Below are 20,930 nucleotides of genomic sequence, written 5' to 3' on the forward strand. Positions count from 1 at the left end.
TCCTCACCCAGCCCTGCCCCTGCCATCCCCACCCAGCCCTGTCCCTGCCATTCCCACCCAGCCCTGCCCCTGCCATCCTCACCCCGCCGTGCCCCCTGCCATCCTCACCCAGCCCTTCCCCTGCCATCCTCACCCAGCACTGCCCCCTACCATCCTCACCCATCCCTGCCCCTGCCATCCTCACCCAGCCCTGCCATCCTCACCCAGCCCTGCCATCCTCACCCAGCCCTGCCCCCTGCCATCCTCACCAAGCCCTGCCCCCTGCCATCCTCACCCAGCCCTGCCCCTGCCATCCTCACCCAGCCCTGCCCCTGCTATCCTCACCCAGCCCTGCCCCTGCCATCCTCACCCAGCCCTGTCCCTGCCATCCTCAACCAGCCTTGCCCCTGCCATCCTCACCCAGCCCTGCCATCCTCACCCAGCCCTGCCCCCTGCCATCCTCACCAAGCCCTGCCCCCTGCCATCCTCACCCAGCCCTGCCCCTGCCATCCTCACCCAGCCCTGTCCCTACTATCCTCACCCAGCCCTGTCCCTGCCATCCTCACCCAGCCCTGTCCCTGCCACCCTCACCCAGCCCTGCCCCTGCCATCCCCACCCAGCCTGCCCCTGCCATCCCCACCCAGCCCTGCCATCCTCACCCAGCCCTTCCCCTGCCATCCTCACCCAGCACTGCCCCCTGCCATCCTCACCCATCCCTGCCCCTGCCATCCTCACCCAGCCCTGCCATCCTCACCCAGCCCTGCCATCCTCACCCAGCCCTGTCCCTGCCATCCTCAACCAGCCTTGCCCCTGCCATCCTCACCCAGCCCTGCCATCCTCACCCAGCCCTGCCCCCTGCATCCTCACCAAGCCCTGCCCCCTGCCATCCTCACCCAGCCCTGCCCCTGCCATCCTCACCCAGCCCTGCCCCTGCTATCCTCACCCAGCCCTGCCCCTGCCATCCTCACCCAGCCCTGTCCCTGTCATCCTCAACCAGCCTTGCCCCTGCCATCCTCACCCAGCCCTGCCATCCTCACCCAGCCCTGCCCCCTGCCATCCTCACCAAGCCCTGCCCCCTGCCATCCTCACCCAGCCCTGCCCCTGCCATCCTCACCCAGCCCTGCCCCTGCTATCCTCACCCAGCCCTGTCCCTGCCATCCTCACCCAGCCCTGCCCCCTGCCATCCTCACCCATCCCTGCCCCCTGCCATCCTCACCCATCCCTGCCCCTGCCATCCTCACCCATCCCTGCCCCTGCCATCCTCACCCAGCCCTGCCCCTGCCATCCTCACCCAGCCCTGCCCCTGCCATCCTCACCCAGCCCTGCCCCTGCCATCCTCACCCAGCCCTGCCCCTGCCATCCTCACCCAGCCCTGCCCCTGCCATCCTCACCCAACCCTGCCCCTGCCATCCTCACCCAGTCCTTCCCCGCCATCCTCACCCAGCCCTGCCCCTGCCATCCCCACCCAGCCCTGCCCCTGCCATCCTCACCCAGCCCTGCCCCTGCCATCCCCATCCAGCCCTGCCCCTGCCATCCCCGCCCAGCCCTGCTATCCTCACCCAGCCCTGCCCCTGCCATCCTCACCCAGCCCTGCCCCTGCCATCCCCACCCAACCCTGCCCCTGCCATCCTCACCCAGCCCTGCCCCTGCCATCCCCACCCAGCCCTGTCCCTGCCATTCGAACCCAGCCCTGCCATCCCCACCCAGCCCTGCCCCTGCTATCCTCACCCACCCCTGCCCCTGCCATCATCACCCAGCCCTGCCCCTGCCATCCTCACCCATCCCTGCCCCTGCCATCCTCACCCAGCCCTGCCCCCTGCCATCCTTACCCAGCCCTGCCCCTGCCATCCTCACCCAGCCCTGCCCCTGCCATCCCCACCCAGCCCTGTTATCCTCACCCAGCCCTGCCCCTGCCATCCTCACCCAGCCCTGCCCCTGCCATCCTCACCCAGCCCTGCCCCTGCCATCCCCACCCAGCCCTGTCCCTGCCATTCCCACCCAGCCCTGCCCCTGCCATCCTCACCCCGCCGTGCCCCCTGCCATCCCCACCCAGCCCTGCCCCTGCCATCCTCACCCAGCTCTGCCCCTGCCATCCCCACCCAGCCCTGTCCCTGCCATCCCCACCCAGCCCTTCCCCGCCTCCCTCACCCAGCCCTGCCATCCTCACCCAGGCCTGCCCCTGCCATCCTCACCCAGCCCTGCCATCCTCACCCTGCCGTGCCCCCTGCCATCCCCACCCAGCCCTGCCCCTGCCATCCCCACCCAGCCCCCCCAATCCCTGTTCGGTGGGAATTCTGCTGTTGGAGTGGGTGGAGCTGCTTCGCTGCTGAAACAGCCACCACAGGGTCTTTGGGGCGGCATTTGAAGAGCGACATCACAGCAAGCAGTGACCTGATTGGCTGGTAAGGAAAATGCTCCAATTAGCAGCAGCTGGGAGAAATTTAACTCTTCGTGTGTTGGTGAGTATTGTGATTGGTCAGTAAAATCTTTATTCCTTTCACTTATTCATTATTTGATATTATATTGTAGTCAGTTAAGGTAAAGGGTAAAAATGGCAGGAGATCCCAGCCCCGTGTTATGCTGCTCGTGCTCAATGTGGGAGTTCAGGGACGCGGCCGATGCCCCTGACTTCTTCATGTGCAGCAAGTGTGTCCAGCTACAGCTCCTGTTAGACCGCATGACGGCTCTGGAGCTGCGGATGGACTCACTTTGGAGCATCCGCGATGCTGAGGAGGTCGTGGATAGCACGTTCAGTGAGTTGGTCACACCGCAGATTAAGATTGGTGAGGGAGGCAGGGAATGGGTGACCAAAAGGCAGAGAAAGAGCAGGAAGGCAGTGCAGGTGTCCCCTGCGGTCATCTCCCTCCAAAACAGGTATACCGTTTGGATACTGTTGGGGGAGATGACTCACCAGGGGAAGGCAGTAGTAGCCAGGCTCATGGCACCGTGGCTGGCTCTGCTGTACAGAAGGGCGGGAAAAAGACTGGCAGGGCTACAGTCATAGGGGATTCAATCGTAAGGGAAGTAGACAGGAGTTTCTGTGGTCGGATACGAGACTCCCGAATGGTATGTTGCCTCCCAGGTGCACGGGTCAGGGATGTCTCCGATCGGCTGCAGGACATACTGAAGGGGGAGGGTGAACAGCCAGTTGTCATGGTGCATATAGGCACCAACGATATAGGTTAAAAAAACGGATTAGGTCCTACAATCAGAATTTAGGGAGTCAGGAGATAAGTTAAAAAGAAGGACCTCAAAGGTAGTAATCTCAGGATTGCTACCAGTGGCCACGACAGTCAGAATAGAACCACATTTAGGCTACATTTGGAATACTGCGTGCAGTTCTGGTCGCCACATTTCCAGAAGGATGTGGATGCCTTGGAGAGGGTGCAGAGGAGGTTCACCAGGAGGTTTGCCTGGTATGGAGGGTGCTAGCTATGAAGAAAGGTTGAGTAGATTAGGATTATTTTCATTGGAAAGATGGGGTTGAGGGGAGACTTGCTTAAGGTCTACAAAATTATGAGAGGTATGGACAGGGTGGATAGCAACAAGCTTTTTCCAAGAGTGGGGTGTCAATTACAAGGGGTCACGATTTCAAGGTGAGAGGGGGAAAGTTTAAGGGAGATGTGCGTGGAAAGTTTTTTACGCAGACGGTGGTGGGTGCCTGGAATGCTTTGCCAGCTGAGGTGGTAGAGGCGGGCACGATAGCATCATTTAAGATGCATCTGGACAGATATATGAATGGGCGGGAACAGAGGGAAGTAGATCCTTGGAAAATAGGCTACAGGTTTAGATAAAGGATCTGGATCGGCGCAGGCTGGGAGGGCCGAAGGGCCTGTTCCTGTGCTGTAATTTTCTTTGTTCTAGAAATTCAAGAATAGTCAGAATGAATACGTAGCTTGAGAGATGGTGCAGGAGGGAGGGGTTCAGATATTTGGGACATTGGAACCGGTTCTGGGGGCGGTGGGACCATTACAAATCGAATGGTCTACACCTGGACAGGACTGGAACCAATGTCCTAGGGGGTGCTTTTGCTAACACTGTTGGGGAGGTTTTAAACTAATGTGACAGGGGGATGAGAACCAGATTAGGAAGTTAGAGGTCAGTAAAGAGGCAGCAACTAAAGCCAGTAAGGTACGAGACAATAAACTCAATGTGACTAAGGGGAAGAGTAGACAGGGAAGAGATGATGAACGCAAAGGGACAGGTGGTCTGAGGTGCATTTGTTTTAATGCGAGAAGTGTAGCAGGTAAGGCAGATGAATTTAGGGCTTGGATTAGTACCTGGGTGTATGATGTTATTGGTATTACTGAGACTTGGTTGAGGGATGGGCAGGACTGGCAATTGAATATCCCAGGGTATAGATGCTTCAGGAGGGATAGAGAGGGAGGTAAAAGGGGTGGAGGAACATAGAACAGTACAGCACAGAACAGGCCCTTCGGCCCTCGATGTTGTGCCGAGCAATTATCACCCTACTCAAACCCACATATCCACCCTATACCCGTAACCCAACAAACCCCCCCCCCCCCCCCCCCTAACCTTACTTTTTAGGACACTACGGGCAATTTAGCATGGCCAATCCACCTAACTAGGAGTTGCATTACTCGTCAGAGATGATATCACAGCTGTGATTAAGGAGGGCACGATGGAGGATTCGAGCACTGAGGCAATATGGATAGAGCTAAGAAATAGGAAGGGTGCAGTAACATTGTTGGGACTTTACTACAGACCTCCCAAAAGCGAGCGTGAAGTAGAGGAACAAATATATAGACAGATTATAGAAAAATGTAGGAGCAATAGGGTGGTTGTGATGGGAGATTTTAATTTCCCCAAAATTGAATGGGATTCGTGTAGTGTTGGAGGCGGAGATGGAGCAGAATTTGTAAGGAGCATCCAGGAGGGTTTTCTAGAGCAGTATGTAAATAGTCCTGATGTGGAGATGCCGGCGTTGAACTGGGGTGAGCACAGTAAGAAGTCCTCACCTGAGGAAGGAGCAATGCTCACCTGAGGAAGGAGCAATGCTCACCTGAGGAAGGAGCAATGCTCACCTGAGGAAGGAGCAATGCTCACCTGAGGAAGGAGCAGTGCTCCGAAAGCTCGTGTTTGAAACAAACCTGTTGGACTTTAACCTAGTGTTGTAAGACTTCTTACTGTAAATAGTCCAACTCTGGAAGGGGCAGTACTGGACCTGGTATTGGGGAATGATCCCGGCCAGGTGGTTTAAGTTTCAGTCGGCGATTACTTTGGGAATAGCGGTCACAATTCCGTAAGTTTTAGAATACTCATGGACAAGGACAAGAGGGGTCCTAAAGGAAGAGTGCTAAATTGGGGAAAGGCCAACTATACCAAAATTCGGCAGGAGCTAGGGAATGTGGATTGGGAGCAGCTGTTTGAAGGTAAATCCACATTTCAAATGTGGGAGTCTTTTAAGGAAAGGTTGATTAGAGTGCAGGACAGACATGTCCCTGTGAAAATGAGGGATACAAATGGCAAGATTAGGGAACTATGGATGACGGGTGAAATTGTGAGACTAGCTAAGATCAAAAAGGAAGCATTCATAAGATCGAGGCGACTTAATGAAGCTTTGGAGGAATATCGGGAATGTAGGTCAAATCTCAAACGCGCAGTAAAGAGGACTAAAAGGGGTCATGAAATACCTTTGGCTAACAGGGTTAGGGAAAATCCCAAAGCCTTTTTTTTGTATATAAGGAGCAAGAGGGTAACTAGAGAAAGGATTGGCCCAATCAAAGACAAAAGAGGGAATTTATGCGTGGATTCAGAGGAAATGGGTGAGATTCTTAATGAGTACTTTGCATCGGTATTCACCAAGGAGAGGGACATGACGGGTGTTGAGGTTAGAGATGGATGTTTAAATACTCTAGGTCATGTCAGCATAAGAAAGGGGGAGGTTTTGGGTATTCTAAATATAATTTTTATTGGAATTTTTTACAGAAAATATAAAACATAACGACAAACAATGAAATGCAACAAAATAACCCATAATAACTGTAACACCCCCAGACCATATGTATCCCATCCCACCCACCCCCCAACCCCAATGAACAACAAAAGAACTTAAAACTAAATTAAAATTAAATAAACAAACATAGTCTTTGTCCGCCCCCCCCTTTTCCCTCCCCCTTCCCCCCTCCCCCCCGGGTTGCTGCTGCTACTGTCCCTGTACCCTATCGTTGAGCCAGAAAGTCGAGAAAAGGTTGCCACCGCCTAAAGAACCCTTGTACCGGCCCTCTCAGGGCGAATTTGACCTTCTCGAGCTTAATGAAACCCGCCATGTCATTGATCCAGGTCTCCACGCTTGGGGGCCTCGCATCCTTCCATTGTAGCAAGATCCTTCGCCGGGCTACTAGGGACGCAAAGGCCAGCACACCGGCCTCTTTCGCCTCCTGCACTCCCGGCTCCACCCCAACCCCAAAAATCGCGAGTCCCCATCCTGGCTTGACCCTGGATCCCACCACCCTCGACACCGTCCTCGCCACCCCCTTCCAGAACTCCTCCAATGCCGGGCATGCCCAGAACATATGGGCATGGTTCGCTGGACTCCCCGAGCACCTGACACACCTGTCTTCACCCCCAAAGAACCTACTCATCCTCGTCCCAGTCATGTGGGCCCGGTGCAGCACCTTGAATTGGATGAGGCTAAGCCGCGCACACGAGGAGGAAGAATTAACCCTCTCCAGAGCATCAGCCCATGTCCCGTCTTCGATCTGTTCCCCCAGTTCCCCCTCCCACTTAGCTTTCAGCTCCTCTACTGACGCCTCCTCCGCCTCCTGCATAACCTTGTAGATATCAGATATCTTCCCCTCTCCGACCCAGACCCCCGAAAGCACCCTGTCGCTCACCCCCCTCGCAGGAAGCGAAGGGAATCCCTCCACCTGCCGCCTAGCAAATGCCTTTACCTGCAGATACCTGAACATGTTCCCCGGGGGGAGCCCAAATTTCTCCTCCAACTCCCCCAGGCTCGCAAACCTCCCATCAATAAACAGGTCCCTCAGCTGTCTGATGCCCGCTCTGTGCCAACCCTGAAATCCCCCATCAATGTTCCCCGGGACGAACCTATGGTTCCCCCTTAACGGAGCCTCCATCGAGCCCCCCACTTCTCCCCTATGTCGCCTCCACTGCCCCCAAATCTTGAGGGTAGCCGCCACCACCGGACTCGTGGTATACCTCGTAGGAGGGAGCGGCCACGGCGCCGTTACCAGGGCCCCCAGGCTTGTATCTCCACAGGACGCCCTCTCCATCCGTTTCCATGCTGCCCCCTCCCCCTCCATTATCTACTTGCGCACCATCGACACATTGGCCGCCCAATAATACCCCGAGAGATTGGGTAACGCCAGCCCCCCCCCCCATCTTTACCCCGCTCCAAGAAGACCCTCTTCACCCTCGGGGTCCCATGCGCCCAAACAAAGCTCATGATGCTGCTAGTCACCCTTCTAAAAAAGGCCCTAGGGACAAAGATGGGCAAACACTGAAAAAGGAACAAGAACCTCGGGAGAACCGTCATTTTGACGAACTGCACTCTACCCGCCAACGATAGCGGTACCATGTCCCACCTTTTAAATTCCTCCTCCATCTGCTCCACCAGCCTGGTAAAATTAAGCTTATGGAGAGTCCCCCAACTCCTGGCCACCTGCACCCCCAGGTATCTGAAACTCTTCACTGCCCTCTTAAATGGGAGTCTCCCAATTCCCTCCTCCTGATCACCCGGGTGTATTACAAATACCTCACTCTTGCCTAAATTTAACTTATAGCCCGAGAAGCCCCCAAATTCCGCTAACAGCTCCATCACCCCCGGCATTCCCCCTTCTGGATCCGCCACATACAACAGCAGGTCGTCCGCATACAGCAATACACGATGTTCCTCCCCACCCCGCACCAGACCCCTCCATCTCCCTGACTCCCTCAACGCCATAGCCAAAGGTTCAATCGCCAGTGCAAAGAGCAAGGGGGACAGGGGGCACCCCTGCCTGGTCCCACGGTAGAGCCTAAAGTACTCCGATCTCCTTCCATTGGTAACTACACTTGCCATCGGAGCCGTGTAGAGCAGCCTCACCCATTTGATGAATCCCTCCCCGAATCCGAACCGCTCCAGCACCTCCCACAGGTACCCCCACTCAACTCTATCAAACGTTTTCTCCGCATCCAGCGCCACCACTATCTCCGCCTCCCCCTCCAATGCCGGCATCATAATAACATTTAGCAGTCTCCGCACATTCGTGTTGAGCTGCCGTCCCTTGACAAATCCTGTCTGATCCTCGTGTATCACCCCTGGCACACAGTCCTCTATCCTGGTGGCCAGGATCTTCGCCAGCAACTTAGCGTCAACATTGAGGAGCGAGATAGGCCTGTATGATCCACACTGCAAGGGGTCCTTATCCCTCTTTAGGATCAGAGAGATCAGTGCCCGCGACATCGTCGGGGGCAAAGCCCCCCCCCCTCCCATGCCTCATTGAAGGCTCGCACCAACACGGGGCCCACCAGATCCGCATACTTTTTATAAAATCCCACCGGGAACCCGTCCGGCCCCGGCGCCTTACCTGACTGCATTTGTCCAATCCCCCTGACTAGCTCCTCCAACTCTATCAGCGCCCCCAGCCCCTCTACCAGCTCCTCTTGAACCCTTGGGAAACATAGCCTGTTCATGAAGCTCTCCATCCCCCCTCTCCCCATCAGAGGTTCTGACCGGTACAGTTCCTCGTAGAAGTCCCTAAAGACCCCATTTACTTCTGACCCCTTCTGCACTATATTCCCACCCCTATCCGTCACTCCACCAATTTCCCTAGCCGCATCTCGCCTGCGGAGCTGATGCGCCAACATCCTGCTCGCCTTCTCCCCATACTCATATACCGTGCCCTGCGACCTCCTCCACTGTGTCTCCGCCTTTCTGGTTGTCAACAAGTCAAATTTGGCCTGCAAACTACGCCGTTCTCCCAGCAACCCCTCCTCCGGTGCCTCCGCGTATCTCCTGTCCACATCCAGGAGCTCCCTCACCAGTCTCTCCCTCTCCTTCCTCTCCCTCCTTTCCCTATGGGCCCGGATGGAGATCAGCTCCCCCCGGATCACTGCTTTCAGGGCCTCCCAGACCATCCGCACCCGGACCTCCCCCGTGTCGTTGGTATCAAGATACCCCTCAATACTTCCCCGGACCCTCCTACACACCTCCTCATCAGCCAGCAGCCCCACATCCAGGCGCCAGAGCGGGCGCTGGTCCCGTGCCTCCCCCATCTCCAGATCAATCCAGTGCGGGGCATGGTCCGAAATCGCTATGGCCGAATACTCGGCATAGAACATAGAACATAGAACAGTACAGCACAGAACAGGCCCTTCGGCCCTCAATGTTGTGCCGAGCCATGATCACCCTACTCAAACCCACGTATCCACCCTATACCCAGTAACCCAACAACCCCCCCCTTAACCTTACTTTTTATTAGGACACTACGGGCAATTTAGCATGGCCAATCCACCTAACCCGCACATCTTTGGACTGTGGGAGGAAACCGGAGCACCCGGAGGAAACCCACGCACACAGGGGGAGGACGTGCAGACTCCACACAGACAGTGACCCAGCCGGGAATCGAACCTGGGACCCTGGAGCTGTGAAGCATTTATGCTAACCACCATGCTACCCTGCTGCCCATCCTGCACCTTCGGGATCAATCCCCTGCTCAGGACGAAAAAATCTATTCGGGAATAAACCCTATGGACATGGGAGAAAAAGGAATACTCCCGCGCTCTCGGCCTCCCAAACCTCCAGGGATCCACCCCTCCCATCTGGTCCATAAACCCCCTCAGCACCCTGGCCGCCGCCGGTCTCCTACCCGTCCTTGAACTGGACCGGTCCAGTGGGGGATCCAGCACTGTGTTAAAGTCTCCCCCCATGATCAGGCCCCTTGCCTCCAAGCCCGGGATGCGGCCCAACAAGCGCCTCATGAAGCCGGCATCATCCCAATTCGGGGCATATACATTTACCAGCACCACCTTCTCTCATTGCAGCCTACCCTTCACCATAATATATCTGCCCTCCTTGTCCGACACCACCTCAGCCGCCTCGAACGCCACCCTCTTCCCCACCAGAATCGCCACCCCCCGGTTCTTCGCATCCAATCCTGAGTGAAAAACCTGCCCCACCCACCCCTTCCTCAGACGAACCTGGTCCGCCACCTTCAAGTGGGTCTCCTGGAGCATAGCCACGTCCGCCTTCAGCCCCTTCAGATGAGAAAATACCCTAGTTCTCTTAACCGGCCCATTCAGTCCCCTCACGTTCCAGGTAATCAGCCGGATCAGAGGACAACCTGCCCCTCTCCCCTGCCGGCTAGCCATAGCTTATCGACTGCTCGCCCCAGGCCAGCTCGCCCCGCCTGACCCGTTCCCCATGGCGATAGCGCCTCTCCTCTACCCCCCCAGCCCACACCAGCTCCTTCCTGGCCATTCCAGCAGCAACCCGGTATCCCCCGCCACCCCCCCAGGCTAGGACCCCTCCTAGCCGCGACGCACCCTCCATGGTACTTCCGTGAGTCAGCTGACTTCTGCTGACCCGGCAGCTCCCGCCAAAACCCATCTCCTCCCGGCATGGGGTCATCCCCCTCTTGCCACACCCCCTTGACACCGCTTCAGCGCGGGAAAGAAAACCAGTGAAGGCCACGCCCCCACCTCCAGCTCCGCCCCCCCCGCCCCGCAGCGCGGACATCCAGAGGAAAGCCCGCGCTTTCACACTGCCACACCCCACCCTTCTGACACAGCTCCTCAAAATCCAGTTTCACCCCAACCCCCAGCCCCGTACAGAAGAGAACATATAAAACACAAACCCCCAACGTTCCCCACATACCCCACACCCATACCCAACAGACAAAACCCACCCGGAAACAGAGCAAAAAGAAAACCAGCATAAGAATAACACCTGTCAAAATTGAAGAACAGCAACAGCGAAAACAGCAACGGCCATAGTATGTCCCCAGACCCTAGTTCGAGTCCAGCTTCTCCGCCTGTACAAAGGCCCACGCCTCCTCCGGGGACTCGAAGTAGTGGTGCCGGTCCTTATATGTCACCCACAGACGCGCAGGCTGCAGCATTCCAAATCTGACCTGCTTGGCATGCAGCACCGCCTTCGTCCGGTTGAACCCGGCCCGCCGCTTTGCCACCTCCGCATCCCAGTCCTGGTAGATTCGCACTACCGAATTCTCCCACTTGCTGCTCCTCTCTTTCTTGGCCCAGCGCAGCACACACTCCCGGTCACTAAACCGATGGAACCGCACCAGCACCGCCCGCGGGGGTTCATTTGCCTTAGGCCTCCTGGCCATCACTCGATGAGCTCCCTCAAGCTCCAGGGGCAAATGGAAGGACCCCGCTCCCATCAACGAGCTCAACATTGTGGTCACATACGCCGGGAGATCCGACCCCTCCAGCCTCTCCGCCAGGCCCAGGATCCTCAAATTCTTTCGCCTCGTGCGAACGTCCAGCTCCTCCAAGCGGTCTTGCCACTTTTTGTGAAGTGCCTCGTGCAACTCCACTTTCCCCACGAGGACCACGGCCTCCTCCTCCCTCTCAGTGGCCTGCTGCTGCAACTCCCGAATAGACTCCTCCTGTGCCGCCTGGGTCCCAAGCAGCTTGTTGGTAGTTGCATTCAGGGAGTCCAGCAACTCAGCCTTCAGCTCCGCAAAACAGTGCAGAAGAGAGGCCTGCTGCTCCTGCGCCCACTTCCACCAGTCCTCGGGTGTTCCGCCGGCCGCCATTTTGTCTTTCTTCCCCTGCTTTTCTTGGGGAGCTGCTGCAGCTTTTTCCTTTGCCCCACTCTGGGTGAGCACCATAAATTATGGGGAATGCTCCTCTAGACACCTTCCCCCACTGGGATTCGTCGGGACAGCGTCGACTGCTGCTAGAATTCAGCTTTCATAAAGGCCCTCAAGTCAGCTTGAGAAATCTGAGCTGGCCCTTCCCCCGCCTGCCTGTTTGTAGAGGCTCCTGTTTGCTGCTGCTTCCGCCCGATCTTGCACTGTTTCTGAGGGTCTGATAACCCAGAAACATACTATTCCTGGGGGAAAGTACTCCTTGAACATTCACCAACGGCTTTTCATCGAAATTCCAACCCGTGCCGCCCAAAAAAGAGATCTTTTCTGTAACCTTAGGCAGGAGCTGCCACGGTGTGCTCACTCACTTCATACTGCACACCGGAAGTCCGTTTTGGGTATTCTAAAAGACATTAAGGTGGACAAGTCCCCAGGACCGGATGGGATCTATCCTAGGTTACTGAGGGAAGCGAGGGTCGAAATAGCTGGGGCCTTAACAGATATCTTTGCAGCATCCTTGAACACGGGTGAGGTCCCGGAGGACTGGAGAATTGCTAATGTTGTCCCTTTGTTTAAGAAGGGTAGCAGGGATAATTCAGGGAATTATAGACCTGTGAGCTTGACGTCAGTGGTAGGCAAACTGTTGGAGAGGATACTGAGGGATAAGATCTATTCACATTTGGAAGAAAATAGACATCAGTGATAGGCAGCATGGTTTTGTGCAGGGAAGGTCATGTCTTACAAACCTAATAGAATTATTTGAGGAAGTGACAAAGTTGATTGATGAGGGAAGGGCTGTAGATGTCATATACATGGACTTTAGTAAGGCGTTTCATAAAGTTTCCCATGGCAGGTTGATGGAAAAAGTGAAGTCGTATGGGGTTCAGGGTGTACTAGCTAGATGGATAAAGAACTGGCTGGGCAACAGGAGACAGAGAGTAGTGGTGGAAGGAAGTGTCTCAAAATGGAGAAGGGTGACTAGTGGTGTTCCACAGGGATCCGTGCTCGGACCACTGTTGTTTGTGATATACATAAATGATCTGGATGAAGGTATAGGTGGTCTGATTAGCAAGTTTGCAGATGATACTAAGATTGGTGGAGTTGCAGATAGTGAGGGGGACTGTCAGAGAATACAGCAAAATATAGATAGATTGGAGAGTTGGGCAGAGAAATGGCAGATGGAGTTCAATCCAGGCAAATGCGAGGTGATGCATTTTGGAAGATCCAATTCAAGAGCAGACTGTACGTTCAATGGAAGAGTCCTGGGGAAAATTGATGTACAGAGAGATCTGGGAGTTCAGGTCCATTGTACCCTGAAGGTGGCAATGCAGGTCGATAGAGTGGTCAAGGAAGCATACAGCATGCTTGCCTTCATCGGATGGGGTATTGAGTCGGCAGGTCATGTTACAGTTGTTTATGACTTTGGTTAGGCACATTTGGAATACTGCATGCAGTTCTGGTCGCCACATTACCAGAAGGATGTGGATGCTTTAGAGAGGGTGCAGAGGAGGTTCACCAGGATATTGCCTGGCATGGAGGGTGGTAGCTATGAAGAAAGGTTGAGTAGATTAGAATTGTTTTCGTTGGAAAGACGGAGGTTGAGGGAGAGACCTGATTGAGGTCTACAAAATTATTAGGGGGATGGACAGGGTGGATAGCAACAAGCTTTTTCCAAGAGTGGGGGTGTCAATTACAAGGGGTCAGGATTTCAAGGTGAGAGGAGAAAGTTTAAGGGAGATAGACATAGAACATACAAGCCCTTCGGCCCTCGATGTTGCGCCGACCTGTGAAACCACTCTAAACCCCATCTACACTGTTCCCTTATCATCCATCTGTTTATCCAATGACCATTTAAATGCCCTTAATGTTGGCGAGTCCACTACTGTTGTAGGCAGGACATTCCACGCCCTTACTACTCTCTGAGTAAAGAACCTACCTCTGACATCTGTCCTATATCTATCTCCCCTCAATTTAAAGCTATGTCCCCTCGTGCTGGACATCACCATCCGAGGAAAAAGGCTCTCAATTTCCACCCTATCTAATCCTCTGATCATCTTGTATGCCTCAATTAAGTCACCTCTTAACCTTCTTCTCTCTAACGAAAACAGCCTCAAGTCCCTCAGCCTTCCCTCATAAGATCCTCCCTCCATACCAGGCAACGTCCTGGTAAATCTCCTCTGTACCCTTTCCAATGCTTCCACATCTTCCTATAATGCGGCGACCAGAACTGCACACAATACTCCAAATGCGGCCGCACCTGTTTTGTACAACTGCAACATGACCTCATGGCTCCGAAACTCAATGTCTCTACCTATCCGGCTGCCTCACAGTTTGGTATGGCAACTGCTCGGCCCAAGATCGCAAGAAACTGCAGAGTACGGTGAACTCAGCCCAGCGCATCACACGAGCTTGCCACCCTCCCATTGATTCTGTCTACACCTCCCACTGCCTCAGGAAGGCAGACAGCATTAGTAGAGACCCCTCCCACCCAGGCTTTGCCCTCTTCCAGACCCTTCCATCAGCAGAAGATACAGAAGTCTGGAGACCCGCACATCCAGACGTAGGAACAGCTTCTTCCCCACAGTTACTAGACTCCTCAACGACTCCCCCTCGGACTGATCTGTTCCCTGTCAGAACACTATTCACGACGCCCTATGCTGCTCTTGCTCATGTATTTGCTTTGTTTGGACCATTGTTCCGCACTGTAACCAATCACTGTTTGTCAATGTACCATTTGTCAATGTTCTCTGTTGATTATTCTTTTGTCCACTATGTACGTACTGTGTGTGTTCCCTTGGCTGCAGAAAAATACTTTTCACTGATCTTCGGTACATGTGACAATAAAACAAATCAAATCAAATGAAATATAGTTTATGGTCTGGTTGTTGTAACCGATCATTTGGACTTTACGGTTCATATGCCTCGTGTTTCTGTATTTTCATATCTTTTCTTTTTGTCATAAATGAAAATTGATATAAATATAAAAGAAGATAGGAAGAGTTTTTTTCAATATATAAAAGGTAAGAGAGAGGCAAAAATAGACATTGGACCACTGGAAAATGTGGCTGGAGAAGGAATAATAGGAAACAAAGAAATGGCAGAGGAACTGAATAGTTACATTACATCAGTCTTCATGGTGGAAGACACCAGTGGGATGCCAGAGATCCAGGAGAACCAGGGGGCAGGGGTGAGTGCAGTGACCATCACTAAGGAGAAGGTTCTGGGGAAACTGAAAGGTCTGAAGGTGGATCAGTCACCTGGACCAGATGGACTACACCCCAGGGCCCTAAAAGAGATAGCTGAGGAAATTGTGGAGGCATTGGTGATGATCTTTCAGGAATCACTGGAGGCAGGAAGGCTCCCAGAGGACTGGAAGGTGGCCAATGTAACACCACTGCTTAAGAATGGAGGGAGGCAGATGACGGGTAATTATAGGCCGGGTAGCCTGACTTCGGTCATTTGTAAGATTTTTGAGTCCATTTTTAAAGATGAGATTGTGGCGTACTTGGAAGTGCATGGTAAAATAGGACTGAGTCAGCACGGCTTTGTCAAAGGGAGGTCACGTCTGACAAATCCGTTAAGAGTTCTTTGGGGAAGTTAGACAAAGGAGAACCAGTTGACGTGATTTATTTAGATTTCCAGGAGGCCTTTGACGAGGTGCCGCATAGGAGATTATTCAATAAGTCAAGAGCCCATGGTGTTCAGGGTAAGATCCTGGCATGGATAGAGGATTGGCTGACTGGCAGAAGGCAGAGAATGGGGATAAAGGGGTCTTTTTCAGGATGGCAGCCGGTGACTAGTGGTGTACCTCAGGGGTCTGTGCTGGGACTACATTTCACAATATACATTAATGATCTGGATAAAGGTACTGAAGGCACTGTTGCTAAGTTTGCAGATGATACAAAGATCTGTAGAGGGACAGGTAGTATTGAGGAAGGAAGGGGGGCTGCAGAAGGATGTGGACAAGCTAGGAGAGTGGGCAATGAAGTGGCAGATGGAATACAATGTGGAAAAGTGTGAGGTTGTGCACTTTGGAAGGAGGAATGGAGGAATAGGCTATTTTCTAAATGGGAAATGCTTCGGAAATCAGAAGCACAAAGGGACTTGGGAGTCCTTGTTCCTGCAGATACGGGGAGGTTCTTGATTATTAAAGGGAATCAGGGATTATGGGGAGAAGGCAGGGGAATGGGGTTGAGAAAAATATCAGCCATGATTGAATGGCGGAGCAGAACCGATGGGCCGAGTGGCCTATTTCTGCCTATTTATGGTCTGATAGTCTAAAATACTTTTTCAAAAATGATAACCATTGAACCAACTGAGCTAACCAGTCCCTGGTCTGTGGGATCTTGCTGTGTATAAATCGGTAGCTGTGTTTCTTACACTTCAACTATATTTCACACAAGTCCATTCAGAGCTGTGAAGCGCATTGGGACGCCCTGAGGTTATGGGCAGAGACACGGAAATGCTGACGGTCATTGTTCTGCCTGAGGCTCAGTTACACAGACAAGATATTTCAGGCTGTGACAGTTACTGACCACCCTTTTTTTAGATTAACAGAAACCCCTGAATTATCACCACGCAATCTAGAACATACCTCTCACGCCATTTCGAGCGAGGCAGCATAGAAACGTGTCCGCCCTCTTCACATGACGTCCTGAGGCCTGCATCTGCTCAAACAGTCGATGCATCGCAGACGGGACGTTTGTTGGATCAACCACCACTTTCTTCAGATCCAACCTGGAACATTCCAGAACAAAGAAACAGTAAGGTGGGATTGTGTCAGAGCAACATGCTTAGACCTGAAAAGACTGCGGTACACCTGTGGGTTCATTCCCCTGTGAGGCCAACCCAAACCCCCCCCCCCCCTCTCCCCCCTCTCCTCCCCCCCCCCCCCCTCCCCCCAACCCCCACCCCCAATCTTCTATGAGACCAACTCACAGATGAGGAGGAATTTCTTCAGCCAGAGGGTGGTGAATGTGGGACTCTTTGCCGCAGAAGGCTGTGGAGGCCAAATCACTGAGTGTCTTTAAGACAGAGATAGATAGGTTCTTGATTAATAAGGAGTTATGGGGAGAAGGCAGGAGAATGGGGATGAGAAAAATAACAGCCATGATTGAATGGCGGAGCAGACCCGATGGGCCGAGTGGCCTAATTCTGCTCCGAGGGCTTATGGTACTCACTCAAATCTTTTGTTTTAATTTATTTTTTCCAATTAAGGGGCAATTTAGCCAGGCCAATCCACCTAGCCTGAACATCTTTAGGTTGAGGGGGCGAAACCCACGCAAACACGGGAGAATGTGCAAACTCCACACGGATAGTGACCCAGAGCCGGGATTGAACCTGAGACCTCGGCACTGTGCGGCTGCAATGCTAACCACTGTGCCACCCTGTTGCCCACTCACTCAAATCCAACAGTGTCAGTACTGTCCCTCAGTCTGGATTGAGATGAGGGGGAGTAAGTTCCAGATTTCCAGTAGCCTGCCTGTGAAGACCTCCTTTTTCACATCACCCATAAACAGCCCTGGCTCTGCCCCCTTATTCTGGACTACCAGCACCCCCCAACCTCACTCTCCCCGCCAGAGGTAATAGTTTCTCTGTATCCACCTTAATACAATTCCTGAATCATCTCAGGCACCTCAATCAGATCACCCTGATACTCAAAGAAATAGAAGCCGGTCGATGTAACCGGTCCTCCTGATTTCAGTATTTGAACGCTGGTATTACTCTGGTGAATCTACACCAGGCACTCAATCGAGTTTTCCTCAGGCGCAGTGCCCAGACCTCAATCTATCCCACCAGCAAGAGTCTACCCAGAGCTCTGGAACACTGAACCATCACCTCCACATCATTACATTCCAATAGCCATGAATAAACTCACACTATTGAAGAACATTATGATCACATTGCTGTTGCTGGGAGTTTGCTGTCTACAAATTGGTTTATCACATTCCATTCATCGCAAGTGACAACACTTCAAAAAAGTATTTAATTGGCTGTAAAATGATTGGGGTGAAGTTGTGAAACACTCGATGGAATATTAGAGACAGACTTCCTGCTTTCTCTGAAGGCCCGAAATACTGAATTTCACCTTTCCCCAGCTCTATCTGATGATTCTGCTGACACAAAAGCTCCTGGTGAGTCCGTCAGAACATATCTCACAGGAAGATCATGTTCAAAGAACAAAGAAAAGTACAGCACAGTAACAGGCCCTTCAGCCCTAAAAGCCTGCGGCAACCATACTGCCCGTCTAACCTAAAACCTTCCACACCTGCGGGGTCCGTACCTCTCTATTCCCATTCTATTCAAGATGCTCAATCAAGACGCTCACTAAACGTCACTATTGTACCAGCTTCTACTAGCTCCCACGGCAAACGTTCCAGGCACTCACTACCCTCTGTGTAAACATCTTCCCTTTTACATGTCCTCTAAACCTTGCCCCTCGCACCTTAAACCTATGCCCCCGAGGAACAGAAATTTCCACCTTGGGGAAAGGATGCTGACGATCCACTCTGTCCACTTTTCTAACTGAAGGTGTGGGAATTCCAAAAATAAATTCTTCCGCATTCCATTCAAACACTCCCAGGACAGGTACAGCACAGGGTTAGATACAGAGTAAAGCTCCCTCTACACTGTCCCCATCAAACACTCCCAGGACAGGTACAGCACGGGGTTAGATACAGAGTAAAGCTCCCTCTACACTGTCTCCATCAAACACTCCCAGGACAGGAACAGCACGGGGTTAGATACAGAGTAAAGCTCCCTCTACACTGTCCCCATCAAACATTCCCAGGATAGGTACAGCACGGGTTAGATACAGAGTAAAGCTCCCTCTACACTGTCCCCATCAAACACACCCAGGACAGGTACAGCACGGGGTTAGATACAGAGTAAAGCTCCCTCTACACTGTCCCCATCAAACACTCCCAGGACAGGTACAGCACGGGTTAGATGCAGAGTAAAGCTCCCTCTACACTGTCCCCATCAAACACTCCCAGGACAGGTACAGCACGGCGTTAGATACAGAGTAAAGCTCCCTCTACACTGTCCCCATTAAACACTCCCAGGACAGGTACAGCACAGGGTTAAATACAGAGTAAAGCTCCCTCTACATCGTCCCATCAAACACTCCCCGGACAGGTACAGCACGGGGTTAGATACAGAGTAAAGCTACCTCTATACAGTCTCCATCAAACACTCCCAGGGCAGGTGCAGCGCAGGGTTAGATAGAGTAAAGCTCCCTCTACATGGTCCCCATCAAACACTCCCAGGACAGGTACAGCACCTGGTTAGGTACAGAGTAAAGCTCCCTCTACACTGTCCCCATCAAACATTCCCAGGATAGGTACAGCACGGGTTAGATACAGAGTAAAGCTCCCTCTACACTGTCCCCATCAAACACACCCAGGACAGGTACAGCACGGGGTTAGATACAGAGTAAAGCTCCCTCTACACTGTCCCCATCAAACACTCCCAGGGCAGGTACAGCACGGGGTTAGATACAGAGTAAAGCTCCCTCTACACTGTCCCCAATAGACACTCCCAGGACAGGTACAGCACGGGGTTAGATACAGAGTAAAGCTCCCTCTACACTGTCCCCATCAAACACTCCCAGGACAGGTCCAGCACGGGGTTAGATACAGAGTAAAGCTCCCTCTACACTGTCCCCATCAAACACTCCCAGGACAGGTACAGCACGGGGTTAGATACAGAGTAAAGCTCCCTCTACACTGTCCCCATCAAACACTCCCAGGACAGGGGGAGACGACAATGTGTGTTTGGTGCGACCCCCGGCTCCAATCCATGGTCACAGTTTCTGACTGTCCGTCGTACTGATTGGAGAATTCTTACCTCTGTAATATGGATGTGAACTCAGGTGTCAGGTAGAAGCTCTGGAGCACCACATTGATACAGCAGGTCAGCCCTTGATTCTCCAGTCCCACTATACCTATGGGAGAATACACAAGGTGAGGCAGACACACAGTGCAGAGTACAACTAGACACATGACTCTCCTAAAACACTGCACGTCCCTCATTGCCTCCTATCTAATGGACCAAACACTGAATGTTGGAATTTCTGCTCCTCCGGCCGTGTCTTTCTCAGTGAAGCGCTGTCAGCTGTTAGCGGGATTCTATAGTCCCGCTGTTTGGCAACTGGAATTCTCATTGAGGCCACGCTCTGCTGCCGGAAAACCCATGGGTGGGAATGTGCTGCTGGCGGGAAAAGTGAATCGTAATGGCCAGGGAATTCCGGTGTCAGACTCTCACGGAGCATTTCTACCCCTGATTAGTGAGAGTTAAGGGGAATGCTGGGTCGGGAAGGGGGAACGGGGCAATGACAGGAGAGGAGGTTACAGGGATAAGGGTGGTGAGGAAATTGCGGAGTAAGGATGCTCAAGGTCATTATGAGCAAATTCATTGGGATGTGACTTTGTGTGGCAGCAGGGCAGCATTGTGGATAGCACAATCGCTTCACAGTTCCAGGGCCCCAGGTTCAATTCCGGCTTGGGTCACTGTGTGTGCGGAGTCTGCACATCCTCCCAGTGTGTGCGTGGGTTTCCTCCGGGTGCTCCAGTTTCCTCCCACAGTCCTAAGATGTGCAGGTTAGGTGGATTGGCCATGATAAATTGCCCTTAGTGTCCAAAATTGCCCTTAGTGTTGGGTGGGGTTACTGGGTTAAGGGGAGAGGGTGGAGGTGTGGACCTTGGGTAGGGTGCTCTTTCCAAGAGCCGGTGCAGACTCGATGGGCCGAATGGCCTCCTTCTGCACTATGATCTAGATCAGCACAGCCTCTAAATCTATTCAAACACTGTGTCTTATTCCTGACAACTCCTTTAAACCACACCCCAGAAACTCTAGGCCGGATTCTCTGGTCCGCTGGCCCTGGACAGTGTGCACTCACCGCCAGCGGGATTGGCCGTTCCCGCCACCTGCCAATGGGATTTTCAATTGTGGCCATCCCGCGCCGCCGGGAAATCCATGGGCGTGAGTGCACTGCCCGTGGAGGGTGAATCCTGTCGGCGGAGAATCCCACTAACTGTCTTCGAGAAGCACACCGAGCCCCACACAAGCATTCCCGTAGGAGTCACTCATCCTGAAATCAGGCATCATCACAGAGCAATATCACACATCACAAGACAGCTCACACAGCAAGGA

General features: G+C 53.2%; 1 protein-coding gene across 1 annotated transcript in view; it reads right to left on the reverse strand.

Moving 5' to 3' along the window:
• usp18 (ubiquitin specific peptidase 18) overlaps positions 1 to 20,930 on the reverse strand; it is an 83,525-nt gene that overhangs the window by 55,156 nt on the left and 7,439 nt on the right. The window contains exons 4-5 of the mRNA XM_038780319.1: positions 19,626 to 19,722; positions 16,372 to 16,514 (exon numbers count right to left, since the gene is read on the reverse strand). Of these exons, the coding sequence (XP_038636247.1) occupies positions 16,372 to 16,514; positions 19,626 to 19,722 (240 nt within the window). The remainder of the gene's footprint in view (positions 1 to 16,371; positions 16,515 to 19,625; positions 19,723 to 20,930) is intronic.

This window comes from Scyliorhinus canicula, chromosome 20 (genome assembly GCF_902713615.1).
Source record: "Scyliorhinus canicula chromosome 20, sScyCan1.1, whole genome shotgun sequence".
Lineage (NCBI taxonomy): Eukaryota > Metazoa > Chordata > Chondrichthyes > Carcharhiniformes > Scyliorhinidae > Scyliorhinus > Scyliorhinus canicula.